Source organism: Lampetra planeri, chromosome 39 (genome assembly GCF_965212315.1).
Source record: "Lampetra planeri chromosome 39, kcLamPlan1.2.h2, whole genome shotgun sequence".
NCBI classification, from domain to species: domain Eukaryota; kingdom Metazoa; phylum Chordata; class Hyperoartia; order Petromyzontiformes; family Petromyzontidae; genus Lampetra; species Lampetra planeri.
In genome coordinates this window covers 5849133-5870736 of record NC_136145.1, presented here as the reverse complement: position 1 = coordinate 5870736, position 21604 = coordinate 5849133, and the positions used below count along the sequence as shown (strand labels likewise).

At 50.2% G+C, this 21604-nt stretch overlaps 1 protein-coding gene, 2 non-coding genes and 1 pseudogene across 3 annotated transcripts in view; 2 read left to right on the top strand and 2 right to left on the bottom strand.

The window, feature by feature from the left end:
- Window positions 1-7838: 7838 nt before the first annotated feature.
- On the top strand, window positions 7839-8002 carry LOC144731646 (U1 spliceosomal RNA). Its single transcript, XR_013587983.1, has one exon. It is a non-coding gene; the product is annotated as a U1 spliceosomal RNA (small nuclear RNA).
- Window positions 8003-8744: 742 nt separating this feature from the next.
- Window positions 8745-8886, bottom strand: LOC144731659 (U1 spliceosomal RNA; annotated as a pseudogene).
- A 1345-nt stretch (window positions 8887-10231) lies between these two features.
- On the bottom strand, window positions 10232-10395 carry LOC144731635 (U1 spliceosomal RNA). Its single transcript, XR_013587972.1, has one exon. It is a non-coding gene; the product is annotated as a U1 spliceosomal RNA (small nuclear RNA).
- A 6486-nt stretch (window positions 10396-16881) lies between these two features.
- Window positions 16882-21604, top strand: part of LOC144731530 (stimulated by retinoic acid gene 6 protein-like) — a 37376-nt gene continuing 32653 nt past the window's right edge. The window contains exon 1 of the mRNA XM_078612656.1: window positions 16882-17190. Coding sequence (XP_078468782.1) covers window positions 17168-17190 — 23 coding nt within the window. The 5' untranslated portion in view covers window positions 16882-17167. The remainder of the gene's footprint in view (window positions 17191-21604) is intronic.

Sequence of the window (21604 nt, the reverse complement as noted above, 5' to 3'; positions counted from 1 at the left end):
CCTGCTGCGATTGGAAGTCCACCGACGTCTCGTGTCCCTGACGAATCAGTCTTGGTCGTATTCCGCGAATGCGCCTGCAGCGGGGTCGGAAGGGCTGCAGGGCTCGAAGGTCCCGCAGCCCTGGCAGGCGCCCTCCGAACAGGCCCACTCCTCCCCCTCGGTGTCACGGCCGACCTGTCTGGAACAGGTACGACAGGCGCTCGAGCAAGATCAGTGGACGCAGGCAGGGGAGAGTCGGCAGCAACAGACCCCGGCAAGGCAACATTGGGAGATGACGCATCACGTAGGGGAGCAACGTATGGTTTTAACCGCGATGTATGAACAAACCAACGGCGAAACCCAATCTGAACGCGCGCCGACTGTGGATTGGGAACCTCAATGAGGCGCACAGGACCATGCCAAGGTTTGTGCAATTTAGGAGAGGTCCCCGGCCGCACCTGCGGGCAATGGAGCCAGGCCAGGTCTCCCACCTTCCAGGGGCACTCCCCCTCAGACCGCCGAGCATATCGCTCGTTCCGGGCCTGGGCTTTGGCCGTAGCCACGCGGGCGTTTTCCCGCGCCTCCGTAACCCGGCGAACCGTGTCCTGAATGTATTCAGGGAGTGGTTTACGAGGTCCCTTCACCCCAGTACCCAATTGCACATCCACCGGAGGCACGTTTTCCCGACCATACATAAGGTAAAACGGCGAATACCCTGTAGCCGCATGGGGCGTCATCCTGTACGCCGAAAGCACTCCGGGGATGTGCAGATCCCAATCTGATTGCTGTTCACTCACAGTATGGCAAAGCATGGCAGACAATGTCCTGTTCAGCCGCTCAACCATACCATCCGTCTGCGGATGGTATGGAGATGTCCGTATCTTCTTAGTCCCAAGGCCTGCGCACACTTCAGCCAATAATTTAGAAGAGAAATTTCGGCCCTGGTCCGTGAGGAGTCTCTCAGGCGCCCCCTTGTCCATAATGTACCCAAACAAAAAGGCGTCGGTGATGGCCGCGGCCGACTGATTGGGCAACGGCCAGGCCATCGGCCAACGGGAGAGATACTCAACCCCTACCAGCAAATATTTATTTCCCCTCGCCGATGGTGGGAATGGTCCCAATATGTCCAGTGCCACCAATTCATTGACTCGAGACACCTGAATCGACTGGAGAGGCGGCACGTAAGGATGTTTAGGCGGCTTACGCCGGGCGCATTCAGGGCACGCGCGCACGTGCCCTACGACATCTGTCGCCATGCCGTGCCAAAAATAATGACGTTGTAACGTCAACAGAGTCTTCTGCACCCCTAAATGCAATAGTGTGTCACAATGGAGAGTTCTAATCAACTCAAATCGCAAGGACGTTGGTACCACCACACGCCAGCTTTCCTGGAACCTTTCTTGCCACATAAGCAGACCATCTCGGAGAGCGGTTCGCGGCCCCACAGCCGAACTCGGACTCCCATTGTCCCTCATAGACCGCTTCCGCATGGACAACAACGACTCGTCCATCATCTGTTCCCGAATCCAGACAGACCGCGGCAGATTCAAAACCCCGTCAGTCGGTCCCGGTTCCATCGGAGTATCCGACTTCTCGACGGCCAACGTAAGCGGCTGAGGGGGGTTTAGAATCGGCGAACACCTATGCGTCTCCGACGCACATTTACAAGGGGCGCGCCCTGGTAATCTGGAAAGTGCGTCAGCGTTCGCATGGCGCACTCCCTTCCGATGTTGAATTTGGAAGGAAAATTCCTGCAGCGTGTCCAACCAACGTGCCCACTGTCCCGATGGCTGGTCCATTTTAAGTGCATATTGCAAGGCCGCATGATCCGTACGCACAATAAAAGAACGACCGTAAAGGTACGGTCGAAATTGCCGTAGGAAAAAAACAACCGCCAAAAGTTCTCTACGAGTGACACAGTAGCGTGTTTCCGCAGGCGACAAGACTCGGCTACCATACGCCACGACGCGCTCTACGCCCCCTTTAGACTGTGATAATACCGCCCCAATACCTGTGTCACTCGCGTCCGTATCAAGAATGAAAGGGCGATCAAAATCGGGATAATCCAATGTCGGGGCCGTAGCCAATAGATCACGCAGACTCCGAAAGGCCGCCTCTTCCGGCTCTCCCCAAACAAATTTCCGTCCTTTACCCGTAAGGAGATGCAAGGGCCTCGCAATCGTCGCAAACCCCGGCACAAATCTTCGGTAATACGAGGCAAATCCCAAAAACCGCCGAACATCCCCCACAGAGGTCGGAGTCGGCCAATCCCGGACACACGCCGTCTTTTCCGGATCCGTGGACACTCCCTCTGCACTCACAATGTGCCCCAAATAACGGACGGACCGTTGCAGTAGGTGGCATTTCTTTGGTTTGAATTTCAAATTGGCAGAGCGCATCCTCGTGAACACTGTCTCCAGCCGCGTTAAATGTTCCTCAAATGTGCGGCTGAACACAATAATATCGTCCAAATATATAAGACACGTCTCCCACTGCAACCCCGTCAAAACGAGCTCCATCAATCTTTGAAATGTAGCAGGGGCCGCATTCAATCCCATCGGGAGGCAGTTGAATTGAAATAACCCCTGCGGCGTACGGAATGCGGTTTTCTCCCGTGAGGACTCGTCAAGGGGAAGCTGCCAAAATCCCGAAGAGAGGTCCAGTGTGGAAAAGAACTTAGCCCCCGACAATGCGTCAAGGGAGTCGTCCATACGCGGCAGGGGGTACGCATCTGCCACCGATATCTTATTCAATTTCCGGAAATCGACACAAAATCGCAAGTTGCCATCCTTTTTCTTAACCAAGACCACAGGAGCGCCCCATGGGCTGTTAGATGGCGATATAATGTCCGCAGCCAACATGTCTTCCACCGCCCCCCGAACGTGTTCTCGCTCCGCTGGACTCATCCGATGCGAATTTAACCGAATAGGGGCAGCGTCGCCCGTCTCAATGTGATGGGAAAGCAACGATGTGCGTCCCAAATCCAAATCGTCGGAGCTGAACACATCCGAATACGTCAGCAACAATTTACGCAGCGCATCACGTTGCCCCACGGACAGGGAAGAATTTTCGTCACATAAGGTAGCGATCCAACGATTATCCGAACCCCTTGGCTCGGAAACACCAGCGACCACTCCCCGGCGATGCGGACAATCGTGCGTCGCAAACGCCGTAGTGGCATGTGCCACAACCGTACCGGCCGGAACACGGATGTTTTCCACCCCCGCATTAAGCACCTGTAAAACCGGTAATTGATCCGGCCGGACGATGGTCTGTGCCCCAACTAACGCCAATCCCGTTGTTATCGTGGCGGATGGTGACAACAAGACCCCTAATGCTCCTAGCCGATTGGGCAGGGGCTTCCGATACCGCAAGGGTATAAGCATCTGTGAACCAGGTGGGATGTCCACAGATGCGACGGACAGCGCCTGCACCTGTACGGCCGAAGCAGGTCGCCCCCAGGCCGACGGCAGAAACGAGATTCGACGGCCCCCCGGCAATTCAATGCAATTCTCATTGATTTTAATCAAAATGGGCATCTTAGCCAAAAAATCCGTGCCTAGTAAGCAAGGAACCGCCAAAGATCTCGATATTAACACAACGCCCGAAGCCGACACATCCCCTATAGATATCTTAGCATCCACCTGTCCCACGATACCCATACTACCCCCGTTCGCAGCGACGCAAGACCCATAAACCGGACGCACAGCCCCCGGCGGAATGCCCAACAGATGGAAAATGACATCCGAAATAATAGTCGCAGACGCTCCCGAGTCGACCAAAATGCGCACGTCCACACCTTGTATGGACCCCGGTACAGTGGATGAACCCGTAGCGGCCGCGACAACTCTCCGTGCCAATTTGCGCCACTGCGTAACTGAATGACAAGGCCCCGTCGATGGCCTTTTTTTAACAACAACAATAGGATCGCGCAACACAGGTGGTGGGTGAGGTGTAAAGCCTTGCCGAGTGTCTGGTGCGTGCCGACATGCCTGTTTCGGAGGTTCCTTGGTCGGCTTGTCCGGTGTTGTGGGCTCCTGCTGCGGCGGACCCGGGAAGCGGGCCCCGCAATCTTTGGCGTAATGGCCCCTACGGCCGCAGCGGAAGCAATCGGCCTCGTTGCGCCGAAGCGCAGGTCTTGCATCCCGGCGGCCCCGTCCCGATGGCGTAGCGTGCGGCCCCGGCCCTCCGCGTCCCGACCATGGAGAGGAGGCAGCCGTCAGCTCCTGTGGACCCCGCTCATCCGGCACATAGATCGCCCTTGTGGGGTCCCACCCCATCGCGCCTCCTTCCTTGACGGGCCCACCCGTCCATGCCGCCACTTGCTTCCAGCGACGAAGATTAAACTGCGCATCCAGACACTTTGCTGCCGCCCGGGACGTGAGCTTCTCATGCCCACACACAGGCATGGGGATCCCCAGATCCCGAGACAGCTCCAGCATTTTTCCCAATATGAGAGGCTCGAGCAGATCCTGTGGCGTCTCAGGATATGCTGCCATGGCCAGCTCCAACACCGCACCCCTGAACGCCACGGGCGATTCTTCGGGTGCTCGTTGTCGTTGAGCGAATCGCCGATGCGCGTCGTCAGGTGGCTCATAGGCGTCGGCCATTTCCTCAAAAACTCCACATAAAGTCTTCTTCTTATCGGCCGTTATGGAACGGAAAAATCGAACAGATTCGTCGTCCAGTAGAGTCGGCAACACTTCCAAGGCCTCCGCATCGGTCCATCTTGCTGAACGAACCGCCGCCAAAAATCGGCAGGCGAAAGCGCTCCAATCGCCCCCGATAGAGAATTCCTTAACTGTAGTAAGGTGGCGACTCCGACTCCTCTTTACGCCGTCTTCCAATGATGGTTGTTCTGGAGGCAAATTCAAAATGGCGTCGGCCCGCGGCGTGGCCAAGATGGCGGTTTGGCGCCGCGGAGCGCGCAAGATGGCGTCTTCTTGCCGCGTGGCCAATGGCGGCGGCAGGGCAGGCAACGTGGCGGCCCGTGGAGCACCTTCTCGTTCCATCGTCGTCCTTGGCGTAACGAGGTGACATAGATGCGCCAAGACGTCCTTGAGTGTCTCCAGTTGTTCTGCCACCTGTTGCCATCTTTGGTCAGCGTCCGATGTTGTTGACGGACCCGCCATCGCGCCGACATCTTCCACGCCCGTCCCCGTGCTCGCCTCAGCAGGGCTCTCCTCCACCACCCCAGCAGAATCCGTGGTCGGAGGGAATTCGTCGTCGTCGGACGAAGAAGCCGATGCTGGCGCCTGGGGAATTTTCTTCCTTACTTGCTTAGACATGCCGTTTCACTTCTGACCCCAGTGTAATAAAAGACTTGACCACGATATCTGGCTCAGTGTCCTTTATTCGGTCCGTACTGCGTTCCCACACGGCTGTCTCTCTTATTCTCTCTGTGCTGGTTCCGATGTCACTCCAGTCCACATCAGCAGCCCCGCTGCTGTTCTTGTCGCTCTTGCAGCCCCACAGCAGCTCCGCTGCTGTACTCTCACACAGCTCCCTTGGCTGTTCCTGCTGCAGCTCTGACAGCCTCGTGCTGTCTCGCCTTCTCGTTGCTCCTGCGACTCTCGGCAGCCACCTCGCTGCCCCTCACACACAGCCTTACTGCCTATCTCTGTCTGCAGCTTTACACCTCCCAGTAGCTCCCTACTGTTCCCAGGGTTGGCTCCCGCTTCTGACGGTGCCCCCTCGGCTCGTACGCCCGCGTGGCCCCACACCTTTCCATTCACACCCCGACTGCCTTCTCCTTCCGGTTTATCCGCTTAAGGACCCCCTACCTTTCACCCACGTCACCTGGCTCCGCCTCCTCGTGACGTCACATCCGGAAGGTCGCTTTCGCCCGCATTACAATAATTAGCGGGTAACGTCACTCCATATGTTGCACCCCCTCCCCCTCATTAATAACCATGAGCAGGTGATGTCACCTCACATCGAACAGCCCCCCTCATTAAAAATCATGAAGAAGTGACGCGTTCGCGCAATCCCCCGATAATAATAAAAAACAATATTTTTGAGTCACATTAAAGGTTTATAACATGCAAAAAGATTGCTTGCAGGAGCATTATAATGGGGAAGGTCATTATTTTTTGTGAATGCAGTTTGGCAAAACAAACCATTGCCATCGTTAAACTATTTACTACTTTAATTAGCTATGAATGTCTGTGTGTCCCTCGTGTGACGTCACTCCACGTCGGCCAGCCCCCCTCATTAATAATCATGATATTTTAGTCACATTAAAGGTTTATAACATGCAAAAAATTGCTTGCAGGAGCACGAATGGGGAAGGTCATTATTTTTTGAGAATGCATTTAGCCAGAACAAACCATTGCCATCGTTAAACTCGTTACTACCTATAATGAGTCAAGAATGTCTTTGTGTCCCTCGTGTGACGTCACTCCAGCGTCGGCCAGCCCCCCTCATTAAAAATCATGAGCAGGTGACGTCCTACACATGGATCCACCCTCATTAATAACCATGAGCGGGTGACGTCACTTCACATTTCGCACCCCCCCCCCCTCATTAATAATCATGAACAGGTGACGTCCTCCAAATGGACACCCCGCCATTAATATTTTACAGGTAGGAACAACAGTTACACACTGCCCACCAGGGATTATTTGTCTGTCTGTCGTGCATGGCCACGCCCTCGATTTGTATTTCATAGAGCGCTTCGGGCAGGCTCAGCACCACGTGACGCGCCGCCCCACGCAGCTTGCGCCGCGTGACACGGATCGCACGAATGCGCTGTCCAACCAAGTTCCTACTTGCCCACTCCGAAGGAACGTGTTAATAATTAGCGGGTGACGTCACTCCATATGTTGCACCCCCTCCCCCTCATTAATAACCATGAGCAGGTGATGTCACCTCACATCGAACAGCCCCCCTCATTAAAAATCATGAAGAAGTGACGTCCTCCAAATGGACACCCCTCTATTAATAATTAGCGGGTGACGTCACTCCACATGGGGGGGCGAGGCGCCTCCTCCCCCATCCTCGGCGTCAACTTACAACCCTCACTACAAAGGCAGAACCCTCACGTCACGCGATCTCCGTAGCGCTATTGAGACATAGAAGTAAAAAGGACGTCATGAGGAACAAGGTGTTATAACTGTTAAATGAAATAAGTCTGTGTCACCGCGGCCTTACAAATTGCACACGAATTGATGCAATGAATATCACATCGCGGTCTGCTTTTCGCTTGCAAGTTTCAGATTTACTCAATTACACCCATCCTTGGACGGACAAAAGGCGAGTTGGAAATGGTTGGCCTGCTTTCGCATACCTATTTGTTTTACAAAATGCACATGTGGCAATATACCTATCAGTTGTGGAGTTAACATCAAGAATGATTATATGAAAGAAAATGCAATTTTTTTTCGTATGGGTCATGGAGGCTGTTTAACCATACTTCGCCACTTTGGCCAGGGACCGGTTAAAATTTCACAGATTATGGTGATAGGTGTGGCCAGGATTCTCATCGCCCGACAAAACTTACAGAACCAGAGGTGAGCTATACATTACCCAGAATACATTTTAGGGTCTTTGCTCAAAAACCTGACCGTCAGTTAAGTGTTTAATAATTATAAAAAAGATGTTAATTTCGGTTACAAATTAGAGTTTTATTCACATAGTTTTCATATATAACATCCCTTCAGTTATTATTATTTTTATTACAGCCACATTGAAGCTGGGCTTAAAACTTTCGTGACTGCAGGAATTAATATAAATAATGACCTTCCCCATTAGTGCTCTTTCGGTAAAGAACCATAGAATACGTTAAAGCCTTTGAAGGGCCCATAGAGTAAAGGTACAGGGTTCTGGCTCGTATAGGGATAGTGGGAGCAACCCAACTCATACTTACCTGACAGGGGAGGCACCATGATCACTTAGGTGGTCCTCCCAGGGCGAGGCTCATCCATTGCACTGCGGGGGGGTTGACCCCTGCGATTTCCCCAAATGCGGGAAACTCGACTGTGTAATTTGTGGTACTGGGGGACTGCGTTCGCGCTATCCCCCGATAATGATGAAAAAATAGATATATATTTTAGTCACATGAAAGGTTTATAACATGCAAAAAATTGCTTACAGGAGCACTAATGGGGAAGGTCATTATTTTTTGAGAATGCATTTAGCCCTCCCCCTTCGGCCCCTCCCCTGACCACCCCCCCATATCCTTAGGCCCCTCCCCTGACCCCCCCTCCCTTAGGCCCCTCCTCTGATCCCCCCCCCCTCAGGCTCCTCTCATGACTCCCCCCTTCCTTAGGCCTCTCCCCTGTCCCTCCTCCCTTAGGCACCTCCCCTCTCCGTACCCGGCAGTAGGTCTCCACCAATCAAAGAGCTTTTTGTAAGGTCTCCACCAATCAAAGAGCTGTGTGTATTTATATTTATTTATGCACGACAGACAGACAGACACACAATACATCCCTGGTGGGCAGTGTGGAACATTGTTCCTACCTGTATATTAATGGCGGGGTGTCCATTTGGAGGACGTCACCTGTTCATGATAATGGCGGGGTGTCCATTTGGAGGACGTCACCTGTTCATGATTATTAATGAGGGGGCTCATCTTCTTGGTTCTTTCGGTAAAGTCACGTAGAATGGAAATGACTTTACCGAAAAAACCAAGAAGATGAATGCTTTAAATCGCGGTTTAACGATGGCAACGGGTCTGTTCTGGCTAAATGCATTCTCAAAAAATAATGACCTTCCCCATTCGTGCTCCTTCAAGCAATTTTTTGCATATTATAAACCTTTAATGTGACTAAAATATACATATATTTTTTCATTATCATCGGGAGATAGCGCGAACGCAGGGGTCAACCCACCCGCAGTGCAATGGATGAGCCTCGCCCTGGGAGGACCACCTAAGTGATCATGGTGCCTCCCCTGTCAGGTAAGTATGAGTTGGGTTGCTCCAACTATCCCTATACGAACCAAATCCCTGTACCTTTACTCTATGGGCCCTTCAAAGGCATTAACGTATTCTATGGTTCTTTCGGTAAAGAACCAGAAATATTAATTCCTGCAGTCACGAAAGTCTTAAGCCCAGCTTCTACGTGGCTGTAATAATAATAATAATTAATAACTGAATGGATGTTATGTATGAAAACTATATGATTAAAACTCAAAATTGTAAAAGAAATTAACAAATTCTTTTTTTATTATTAAACACTTAACTGATGGTCAGGTTTTTGAGCCAAGCCCCTAAAAATGTATTCTGGGTAATGTATGACGCTGAGGAGGGGGGAGGAGGCGCCTCGCCCCCCCATGTGGAGTGACGTCACACGCCAATTATTATTAATGGCGGGGTGTCCATTTGGAGGACGTCACCTGTTCATGATTATTAATGAGGGGGGCTGTTCGATGTGGACTGACGTCACCCACTCATGATTATTAATATAGGGGGATCCATGTGTAATATCGTTGAGGACTCTTGGACGCCGGGGTTGAGGCACACGTATTTATTCCTCAACAGTTGTCACAACCGCGGACATACAACACTGGAGGGGGTATCGGCCCCCTCACCCGGCTAGCTGGGAATACACTGCTAGCTATCTCTGACCTACCTCCTAGTCCTCCACTAACGGGCTAGGGGAGGCTGTCTGGCCCGACACTGGTAAGCCGGGCTACGGTACCCGGAGTCCCAGAGCACTAGCTCTGGTTCTCGGGATCACGCCGCTGGCTCGGTCCTGCGCGGCCCTGACAAGGGCGGTGACCCAGGGGAGTCCAGGGCTCTAGCTAGACGATCTTCGGTCTTCACTGGTTTAGCTTTAACATTGTTCCCCGAGCTCTCCGGCTCATCCCCTTTTATACCAAAACCCCCCGCTGAGGGGTGGGGCCCCCGGGAGATCACAACTCCGGGCCAGCCCCCCCAGGCTGCCCGGTGCGGACGTCGTTGAGAGCACCTCCCCGTGCACTCACGAAGCCCCGCCCACTGTGTTTGTTTCCCGTGTGATCCTATGTATACAGCCCCTCCGTAACACCCCTACACATGTGTAGGACGTCACCTGGTCATGATTATTAATGAGGGGGGCTGGCCGACGTGGAGTGACGTCACACGAGGGACACACAGACATTCTTGACTCATTATAGGTAGTAACGAGTTTAAGGATGGCAACGGTCTGTTCTGGCTAAATGCATTCACAAAAAATAATGACCTTCCCCATTAATGCTCCTGCAAGCAATTTTTTTGCATGTTATAAACCTTTAATGTGACTAAAATATATATCTATTTTTTCATCATTATCGGGGGATAGCGCGAACGCAGTCCCCCAGTACCACAAATTACACAGTCGAGTTTCCCGCATTTGGGGAAATCGCAGGGGTCAACCCACCCGCAGTGCAATGGATGAGCCTCGCCCTGGGAGGACCACCTAAGTGATCATGGTGCCTCCCCTGTCAGGTAAGTATGAGTTGGGTTGCTCCAACTATCCCTATACGAACCAGAACCCTGCACCTTTACTCTATGGGCCCTTCAAAAGTTTTTACGTATTTTATGGTCCCTCACTTAGGCCCCTCCCCCCTTAGGCCCCTCCCCTGACCACTCCCCCATATCCTCAGGCCCCTCCCCTGACCCCCCTTCTCTTAGGCCCCTGCCCTGACCACCCCCCATATCCTTAGGCCCCTCCCCTGACCCCCCCTCCCTTAGGCCCCTCCCCTGACCACCCCCCATATCCTTAGGCCCCTCCCCTGACCCCCCCTCCCTTAGGCCCCTCCTCTGATCCCCCCCTCAGGCCCCTCTCCTGACTCCCCCCTTCCTTAGGCCCCTCCCCTGACCCTCCTCCCTTAGGCACCTCCCCTCTCCGTACCCTGCAGTAGGTCTCCACAAATCAAAGAGCTGTTTGTAAGGTCTCCACCAATCAAAGAGCTGTGTGTATTATATATTTATTTATGCACGACAGACAGACAGTCAGACAGACAGACAATAAATCCCTGGTGGGCAGTGTGGAACATTGTTCCTCCCTGTATAAATCCCTGGTGGGCAGTGTGGAACATTGTTCCTACCTGTGTAATATATAGGTTTGAGATTGGTTAAGCCCAAGGGTAAGTGGGCGGGGCTAGAGATGTAATTTGCATGTAAATGTAAGATCGGAGAGCTGAGCTACCTCCACGACGACGCAGCTGTGGAGGTTGCCATTGTATTGTGAGAGAGTAGCAAGCCAATGTAAGAGAACCACCGCAACGGTGGCTGTGCAAGTGAGACATCCAGTGACTGACCCATGCACCACCCGGCGCACTGCCCGTTGTTGTGAGCGTCGCTCATCTGCCCTCCGCGTTGTTGCTGAAGGGCGACTGCCGCCAACTCCCCAGTAGTTGTCCTTCGCGAGCATCCTCCTCCACAGAGGCCGATCTTGCGAGTGTAATAAGCCACCTAGCACCTGCACACGAGCTGGTTTCATCGCTCCGTCTTCACTGCGGTCGTAGCCCTCGGAACGTACCCCATTCATTGGCTGCCACCCTGTTGTTGTTGTTGTCTACCACTGTTTGTGACGTGTCCTGCCCACGTCCACCTCCTTGCAATCGATGAGCACCATACATACATCGCATGGATGATGCCACCTGCGGTACGTTCTTTCATCCGCGTGCTCCTCTTGCAGTCTCTAAATGTAATTCCGAGCGTGCATTTATTCCCGCCTCTTTGCGCACTCTTCAATTTGTTGTTCCGTGTTGTTGTTAGTGATCACGTTTCTGAATGATGGTGGTATTCACTAACTATAAACTTTCTAAATACAAATAATTTCGTGAGCACTACAACCTTCTCCCGCTTGTCTCTTTATTTCATCTTATTGATTTCGGTCTGAACGGGCATGATTATTTCGATAATAATAGTATTAGTATAATAATGATGTAATATATATTTTTAATAACAATTATATTCTAGTTATAATAATGAGTAATGATGAGTACATTATGTTATTATTAATATAATTATAATATAATTGCTAGTAATATTATATTGTAACAAAAATTATATTATAACTAATACTTATATTATTATTAATCATTAGTCATAATTAATAATTATTAATTATAATATAAACATCGTATATATAGTATGTTTGTATTTTAGTATTGTAGTCATTATAATTATTACTAATTATAATTAGAATAATACTATTGATAATAATTACAATTATTTAATAATCATAATTTAACGAAAAAAATCATTTATTATTAATTATTTAACATTTGTTTACAACGATTATTAATTCAAATGATAAAATTACACATTATTAAATTATTATGAATAATGAAGAAGTTCTCAGCAACTTGTTTTAAGGAAACGTCGGGGCAGCGTGACAGACAACCACGCTGCCCCGATTGCAGCTGTGTGGGGACTCATCGCTGTCGGTGACCCAGAGTCATAGGGGAAATTCGCAAATTCACAAACTTAGGGGCCATTCTTTCCATACCACAACCGCACACAGTGCGTACGGCCTGTTCTCCGACAACACGGTAGTATTTGTCGCGTTCCTGAAGAACACCGCGTTATGGAGACACCCGTGTTATAATAAATAATTAAATAGGGGTAAAGTGTGGTCTGCCTTGTCCGATGCTACGAGGCAGTCACACGACCGCTCATTCCTACTCGCGCTGCGACGTAGTTCCATTCGCTCGATCGCGTTATATCCAATTCGCATTATGAAAAAAAGTGTTCCCCCCTCCATGCGTACGTTCTAAATGGATGCCCCTTACTGCGGTGGGTTTGTTGACCGCGGTGTGGCCCACTCTGGGCTTCTTCCGCCAGGGCGAGATCGTTTCGCCGTCACGATGTTGGAATGCAACATTCTTGAACTGAGACGGGGGGTGGGCAGGGATTGAAAGTCGCATTGCAACATCGCAAAGGTCGGCCCGAGTGCAATCGTAGGTTGGAGACGAGCGCGATGATTGGTGCACGTTTGGCATTGTGAGTGAGCGTCGAGAGAGAGGAGAGTCGTTTGGGGTTCGCAGCTGGCAATGACTTGACAGGAATGAACACCTCTTTATAAAGACATCAAGAATACAGGGACTCTTCTACTCACGAACGAATTAGGTTCGAGAGGTCTGTTCGGAAGTCGATTTGTTCGACTTTACTCTTGTCGATTCCGAATATGTACGGCGTGTACACGAAACACGGGGAATGGCTTTAAAAGTTGTATAATCTCCTGTAGATGCCGACTGATTCTTCACGTTCTGCAGATGTCGATGCCACCACCGCCATCTATTGCGCGACGGTTGAACTACGACTCTCAGTCCGAACAGGCATCTGGACATACGGACAGGTTTCTTCAGAGCCTGCCCAGCCACTAAGCGACCCTTGCAATTGCAAAGGGCCCCGTGGCCAGCAGAGGGCCCCCTAGAGTCACTGCTAGCTAGTGGGTGAAAAAAATCATACATCGAAGGGGCCTCCAACCAAATTTTGCTTAGGGCCCCCAAAGGTCTAGGGCCGGTTCTGGGTTTCTTTGTTGACTTGAAGCTGTCGTGACTGCAGGAATTCATATTCCTTGTGTCTTTCGGTAAAATCACGTAGATAGGTTAAAATAAAATAACAAAAATGTATCCTGATGATGACGAACGCTTGTGTTGCGATCGAAACGTCGTTTTTTGTTATTTTCTTTGACCTATCTCCGTGACTTTACGTAAAGACCCAACGAATATAGGTTTCTTTGTATCTCTGAAAGTTTGTAAGTCGAATGCTCGTAAGTAGAGGAGTCCCTGTATAGGTCACAGCAGTGGCCAACTGGCGTCTCCTGAGCCGCATGTGGCTTTTTAATCCACCACGTGCGGATCTTATCGAAGGGGCATAACGTAGAACGTACTCTCGCAGTAGTAGCAAATAATTATTCATGTCTCCCGTGATGTGCCAAAACAATTGTCAATGCATACACGTATATATACAGTAGACTGGATTATCGGCGCTAATGACGGGATAATCCAAAACATTCATTTTCCGACGATCTCTATGCCAACAACTAACGATTGACCGATCGATGGTCAGTGACAATAACACTTTCCTGCTCCCGCGCAGAAGACTCGGCCCACTCAGGAGATGACAGCAGAGCCACGCCAATCAACATCAACCAAACTCCGCCCACTGTTGTAAAGATATTGCAACTACTGTACTGTGGATGTGATCACGCGGATTTTGGATTAACCAGAGCACATTTATTCGGTTATAGCACGTGACTTGTCATAAACATGTCAAAGAAGAACAATGTATTACTGTTATTAATTATCGATTTGGGCTTAAGGGGAAACCCATGAGTTATTAATTTATGCCAAAATCTCAGGTGCGCGTGGTTAATCCGCAAATCGGATAAACCACACGTGGATAATTGAAAGTCTACTGTATACAAATTAGCTTTTTGCAGAACTCATGGGTACTTTTCAGCTCTTGGTCTGATGCAGGTTGGCCACCCCTGATGGAGGAGATGAATGCGGAGAAGTCCAAATACATACCCACACACAAATATACACACAAAGACAAACCAACGAACCCATATGTACACACACATATACCCCAATAGACATGAATACGAGGACAAAGATTCCCAGGTAGCCTACACCACACACACGCGGTGCAGGCTGCTGGAACGGCGCACGAGGGTGTGTTGTGGTCAGCGCTACACCCAGCCGCCTTTGTCTCCCCAGTGCTGATGTTTTCACACCGCACCGAGTACTCATTTGAAGCTTAGCCAACCCAAGGCGAGGCGCTGGACCGGTTCAGATATTTTCCACTGACGTTGGGCCATGAGCGGTATTTGAACTCAGGTCACCACCCATCTTATAGTGGAGTGCGCTAAACCACGGCGCTGCCGATCCCCGCTGAACATACATACACACATCCGCACCTCCGATTAGCACGGTTGGATATGTAGGATACGAAAGAAGTTCAACGTACATACCTACACATCTCGACATACACGCCCATATATATACACCCATGCACTCACACCACCTCGAAGGCCCTACCTCTTCGAAGATAACCCCTAGGCAACAGTCCATCTCAGTGTAGCATGTGTAGGACTTGAAATGACACGCGCCACGCGTTTGGTTGCGATGCGAGCGTGCAGCGGACAGTGGGGGCAACTGAGGATATCCAGTTGTTGTTGCGTCAATTAAGGGGTGAGGTCATAAGAGACGCCACAGGTGTTAAGGGTAACTGAGGACGCAGGCCGGTGATTGGTCGAGAGGGTGAGTGATTGATGACTGGCGTCGGGGTGGCGACGATAACAGGATCACGTGAGGCTGGGGGCCTGGGGGCGAGTAGCAAAGCGGGGGATGACATAATTAATTGGGGCTGATTGGTTCGGGGATAAAGGCAGTGAGCGTATGGAGATACGGGAGCGATTGTTAGGGTTGGAGTCGCAATTGGACTTAGCGTTGGAGTTGGTGCCTGGACAAGGATGTATAGTATAAGGTAGCAGTGGATAAGAGTGTATAGTATAAGGTAGCAGTGGACAAAGAGAATACAGTATACGGTAACAGTGGATATAGAGAGTACGGACAGAGTAGCAAGGACGGAGCAAGTACAGCGTAGCGAAGCAGAGAGTACCAAGGACGGAGCGAGTACAGCGTAGCGAAGAAGCGGAGTAACGGACCTTGGTGGAGAGAGAGATGGAGAGTTGTGCATTGAAGAGCATGGAGGGACATTGAGTGATGCTGTCGGAGATGTGGACTATATGCGGAATAAAAGGAACGAGAAAGACAAAGAAGTTGTTGCGTCAGTAAGAGTCCTACACATGTACTACTATGTTCCACACACGTTGGTGTACACTGGCCATTTAATTCAATGCTTTATTATATGGGGTGCTCTTGCCAACAGCATCTGGCAATCCAGCAGCAGTTGTTTAACAAAGTCTTGACTGCTGATGAGACCCAGACGGTTGAAACTAATCCACAATCTTCTTAATTAAACCAGTGCTGCTTGATGATGTTGGTCTGGAAAGCCAATTGGCTGATGGATTAAAAACCTCTTATTAATACTGGATATAACTTATTTTTAAATCCTTTATATTAAGTTTACTTGCTTGCGCGCTTACGACCGTGCAAATATTTCGGTCGTTTTTTAACCCACTTCCCGTGATCCAATCGAGCTGACATTTTGCACACAGACTCGTTGTGCGTGACAATTTATTTTCGTGAACTTTTTTTTCCTAAATTTAACACTTTTTAGGAAAAAATAAATTATATTTAATTACCAATTGCTTAATGGTGGCAGGCAATCATCTGACCCATAGGTGGCAGCCATCTCAAGCCAGAGGACGAGAGGACTCTAGCCGCCACGCATATAAAGGATTTATAGTGAAAAACTTTGTTTTTACGGGTTAATTTTTTACCCGTGGCATATCACAAGAAGGGGAGTAGGAGCATGGGAAAGAGAGAGCGAATTTAGGTACAGTGAAGAGCCGTAATAAAGGTCTGCTTGTCATTGCTTGAATACTGCATTGGCATGATATAAAGTTTTGACAACATATGCGATAAGTAGAATGTGCATGTGTGTTGGGAAGTTGAACACACCACTAATTCGTGTGCCACTTTGGCTTTCATATGTTCTCGCCAATAGCACTTGCCCCAAGTGTAGGCTAGACGGGAGATCGTTGTCTTAGTGTGTATACATGTGGGTGTACGGGAGCGGTGGCGCAGTGGTTAGCACCCTGCGCTACGAACCCGGCGACACGAGTTCGATTCCCGTTCACGGTGAACACTGGTGACGATTATCTGAACCGGTCCTGGGACTCCCCTAGGTCGACTTAGCCGCAAACGAGTACCTGTGTAAACATTGCCGCTGGGGAGACAAAGTCGGCCGGGCACGGTGCTGGCTACCTTCCCCCACATGTGCCGTGCCGGTACAGCCTTAATAGGTGCTCGCTAACAGCGCTTGCCGAACAGCACTTGCTCCAAAGGTCTGTAAAGGCTGTACGGGGGATCTTCGTCTTTGGTTGAGTGTATGCAAGGACCGTATGTGTGTGCTGCATGGACTCTGACCCTTACGTCAGGACGAGATCTCGATCCAGGCATCGCAAGGCGACAAGAGTCGTACCAACCCACCCCCGCTGCATGTTTGAGGATGAATCCGCAGGGGTAAAGCAGCCGTTTCTGTTTCTGTCCACCGCCACCGCTGAGCTCAACAGGGAAGGGAACTGCATTGCACATTCGACTGGTTTGGCCAATTGGAGGAGACGGCGAGACGGAATCAACAATGGAACCGTTCGAGACGAACCAGTGAGTGGAACGCACACACACATCATCATCATAATAATAATGCATGATTATAATCATGCATCATCATTTATCAGCAGCCATGGTCACCGCGCGTCGTGGCCACCACCCCTCGCGGTTCTGCGACGTGGAACGAACCCACCCTGCACGGCTCCAGAGCCGCATGTGGTTCTCTAGCCCTGTGTGATGTTACGCATTAAGGCTCGGATTCGCATTGCATTGAGCGACTCTTGAAATGTTGAGTTTTGTTGTTGTTGAACCGTATTCGAAAAACTCCCCCCCCCCCACCAACTCCTGAAAGCGAGTTGATTTAAATCGCTCCGTCTCCTCCTCGGCGGTACGGACGGCACCATCCCGGACGCGTTCCATTCCTTGGCTGCCGCTCCGTTATTGGCCTCGACCGCCGTCCGTCGCTATCCCTTCTTCCGCTCTCCCGCTCAGACCCACGTCTTTTATAAACACTTCGAATCGATGTCGTCGCGTAAGCTTTCGCCACCAATGTTATCCATCGCAGTATACGGATTGTGGCGCATCGCCTGATGAAGCTGGTCGTTGTAATCACTGGCGACAACGTCGCGGTCGGTACTGAAATTGGAAAGTGCTGTGGGTTTACTCCCCAACGCACCGGTGTGCTGAAGTAGTTACTATACAGGAGGACGTGGGTTCGATCCCAACTGCTGTATATTTGAAGTTTGCATGTCTTTATCTCTCCCCGTGGTCGCTTGGTTTTTTTCCCCGGGTCTTCCGGGTTTTCCCTCCACGTTTGGAATCAACATCACGAGTTCAGAGTATTTGGCTGATATAAATGTCCACACGATGATAAGCCACTTCGTTGAGCTACAGTATCATTTGTCATCGCCAGGTCGCTTCTGAAAAAGAGCCATTCAGCTCAGCGGGTCTTACGTGGTTAAATAAAAAATAGTTTAGTTTGTACATTTTGTCCACTGCAAGACAGTATTATTGATCAAGGTGGTTACAAAAGTGCCGTATTTGCGCCTGTGCACCTTTGTACCTGAACACACAGGAGCACCGTTAATTATTTTTGTGTCCTGTTTGTGTGGGGTGTGTGTGTGTGATGATCTCTGCGGTATTTTGGCAGAACAAACACCATGTGACTGCAATGTAAAAGTCAAAGATCGCCCGTACCAAGCAGTGTAATTGTGCCTGGGTGGCATTACCCAACATCAGTGTCCCAACCACACAGAGCCCAACCGGCATCGTAAAATCGGCCCCTATCTCTGTGTGGGCATCTCTTGAAGATTACAAGAGAGCGGTTTGGTCGTACTGTACACTACCTTCACAAAGTCCTCTGTCATTCCTGCATTCGGGGTTTCGAGTTTTAACCGTGTTTTGTTAAAGCAGGTGGGAGCTCAAGACAACCTTATTGGGAGGACGAATTTTTATTCGCAAAGGTCACCTGGGTCACCAAAACGACAAAAGCAATACAAATACAAACAAGTAAAACAATGAAGTCAATTTAATTCACAGATATAAACAACAACCAATTAATTGAAGGCTTTCACGACCAGTAATATTCATAGTAAAAGTTTTTGGGTTAGATCGCGTAATTATAAATGTGTCGTTAACTCACCACGCGCCATCACACTGATGTGCTGAATTAACAGCTAATTGGCACATTTTGTTCACGTGACAAACCTTTACTAAGTGGCTGTGTCAAGTGCTGGTGACTTAACATCCGTTAACATCTTAACATCATTGGATTCCTCCAGTATACATAAATATTCTGATCCTGAAAACGATGCTTTTATATTTACGCAATCTAACCCCCAAAAAAATGTCATACGAACAAACAATTAGTTCGCTCACTTTTTAAGTAAACCCGTCCACAAACCCAGTGTGCAATTTTTCACCCCTTTGAGTCATTCCCTCTTTTCCAGAGCAAGCATTCCTGTGCGGCGCAAACGACAGGATTACAGAATTCCATGATGAGACGACTTATTTATTGCGGGCTTCTGAAGGAATTTTACTTAGAATAACGTTTCAGGTGTCCATGTTCATGCTGGCAGTACATTCAGCAAAGCACGGGAAATACAACAGTAAAGTTACGTAGAAAGAAAATAAATTAAATAATAAAATACGTTTCGATTGCAACACAAGCAGTCGTCATCAATCGAGTTGCAATCGAAACGTCGTATTCTATTATTTAATTTATTTTCGTTCTACCTGACTTTACTGAAAGAACCAAAGAGTAATTCCTGCAGTCACGAAAGCTTCAAATCAAGATTGTGATAATCGACACACTCAAGTGTGATATTGTTTAATCGTGTCAAATATGATATTGCAGCAACCCTGAATGCCAAGTTCCACTCCCTCTGTCCGAATCGACGCAGAAGGGGGCACTATTAACAACTCAACACATTTTTCAAGTCACTGCCCTCATAGGAAACAAATATGGAAGTTATGTCGGGGGAGTTTGTGAGTGTGCTATTTTAAAAATAGCTTTTGGGGAAACATTGGTATTGAAATCAGCAGCAGCAGCATCAATGCCACAAATGCCATCATCATCAACATCAGTTGCAGCAATACTAGTGTAGTAACGCTCACGACTCGTTCACACCGGAGTTGGAGGCACACTGGTTTATTTAACACCAACGTTGTGACATACACATTTGAGGGGGTATCGGCCCCCTCACCCGTCTATCTGAGGACACACCTCTCTAGCTAACCCTAGCCTGCCTCTGAGTCCTCCACTAATGGGCTAGGGGAGGCTATCTTGGCCCGACACTGGTCAGTCGGGCCCGGTACCCAGAGTCCAGACCAGCACTGGCTCTGGCTCTGGTACCACGCCACTGGCTCGAGCCTGCGCGGTCCTGATAAGGACGGCGTACCAGGGGGAGTCCAGGGCTCTATCTCAGACGTCTTCCGCCTCCTCTTCTTTAGCTAAACATCACTCCCGAGCCCTTCGATACAATCCCCTTTTATACCCAACCCCTCCCTGAGGGGTGGGGCCCCGGGGGATCATAACGACCGAATCGACCCCCCAGGGTGTCTGGCGCGGACGTCGCAGAGGGCACCTGCTCGTGCACACATGTAGCCCCGCCTACTGTGTTTGTTTACCATAGGCTGCCATGCATAACGGGCTCTCTCTCTAACACCCCTACATCACTCCCCCCCGCATAGCATGCAGCCGTCCCGGCTGCCAACATACAAAAATTTGACAATAAAGGTGCCTTCACCCCCTGACCGCGCGTGTGCCTCACTATTTTTGAACAATAACAGGAACCAGAACAAGAACGCAACAACAAGATGAGAAACAACCCGACGCACCCCCCCGAATAAATACGAATTCCGTAAAAAAAACAGCTTATATACAACCAGCAGGGAACCCACCCCGCACACACAACAAACGGTGAACCCAGCATATGTACATCCGAGGAGCGGGAAACACACCATCCACACAACACCCAATAAACACAACAGCTATGTACACATTTTCCGGCCTCACAACAGTTTGCGCATTTTAGCGCGCGTCCTTGCAGCGGGCCCCTCACACGGGGTAACCCCGCGTGGCGGACAATCAGGTGGCGACTGTCCGTCTTGAGGTGAGCATTCCTCTGACTCCGCGTGACCCTCGGCATCCGCAGGAGGGGTGATCGGGCGTGAGCCCGTCACTCCTGATGCTCCTGAAGGTGGCACAGCCGGCAAGGCATTAGGTGAGAGCGACGGAGACGGACCCAGCAAGTCGGCCGACCCCCCACATGTTTGGCCACGCGCGTGTGAAGTGGGGTTGTGAACCGCAGCGAAGGGTTTTAATCTGGAGGGGTGCACGAACCATCGCCGCTTCCCCCACTTGATGCGCACGCACTGCGGACGTAACACCTCCACCACTTCCACAGGGCCCCGCCACGGCCGCACAAGTTTAGAGGAGGTTGCCAGTGGCACCTGGGGGCAGTGCAACCATGCCTTGTCCCCCGGCTTCCACTGCAGCATGTGCGCTCGACTCAATCTGAGGCGCTCATTTGCCTTCTGACGGAGGTCAGAGTTTTGCATTGCAGCATCCCGTGCCTCGGTCAATTTGTCCAGATTAAATTTAACGTGGTCAGCCAGATTAGTTTTTCCCTGCGGCACGGGGATCCGCAACTGGGCACGAACAGGCGGGTCTGGTTCTCGGCCGTACATAAGGTAAAAGGGAGAAAACCCCGTAGCCGCATGGGGTGCCATCCGGTACGCCGCCAAGACCCCCTGAATTTGTAGGTCCCAATCCGTTTGCGAGTCCGAAACTTGTTGTGATAACATGGACGAGATGGTGCGATGCAAACGTTCGACCATCCCGTCAGTTTGTGGGTGATATGGGGAGGTCCGAATTTTCTTTGTGCCCAGGAGATCGCAGACTTGTCTGAGTAGTTTACCGGAAAAATTTCTGCCCTGGTCAGTCAGCAGCCTCTCCGGAGCACCT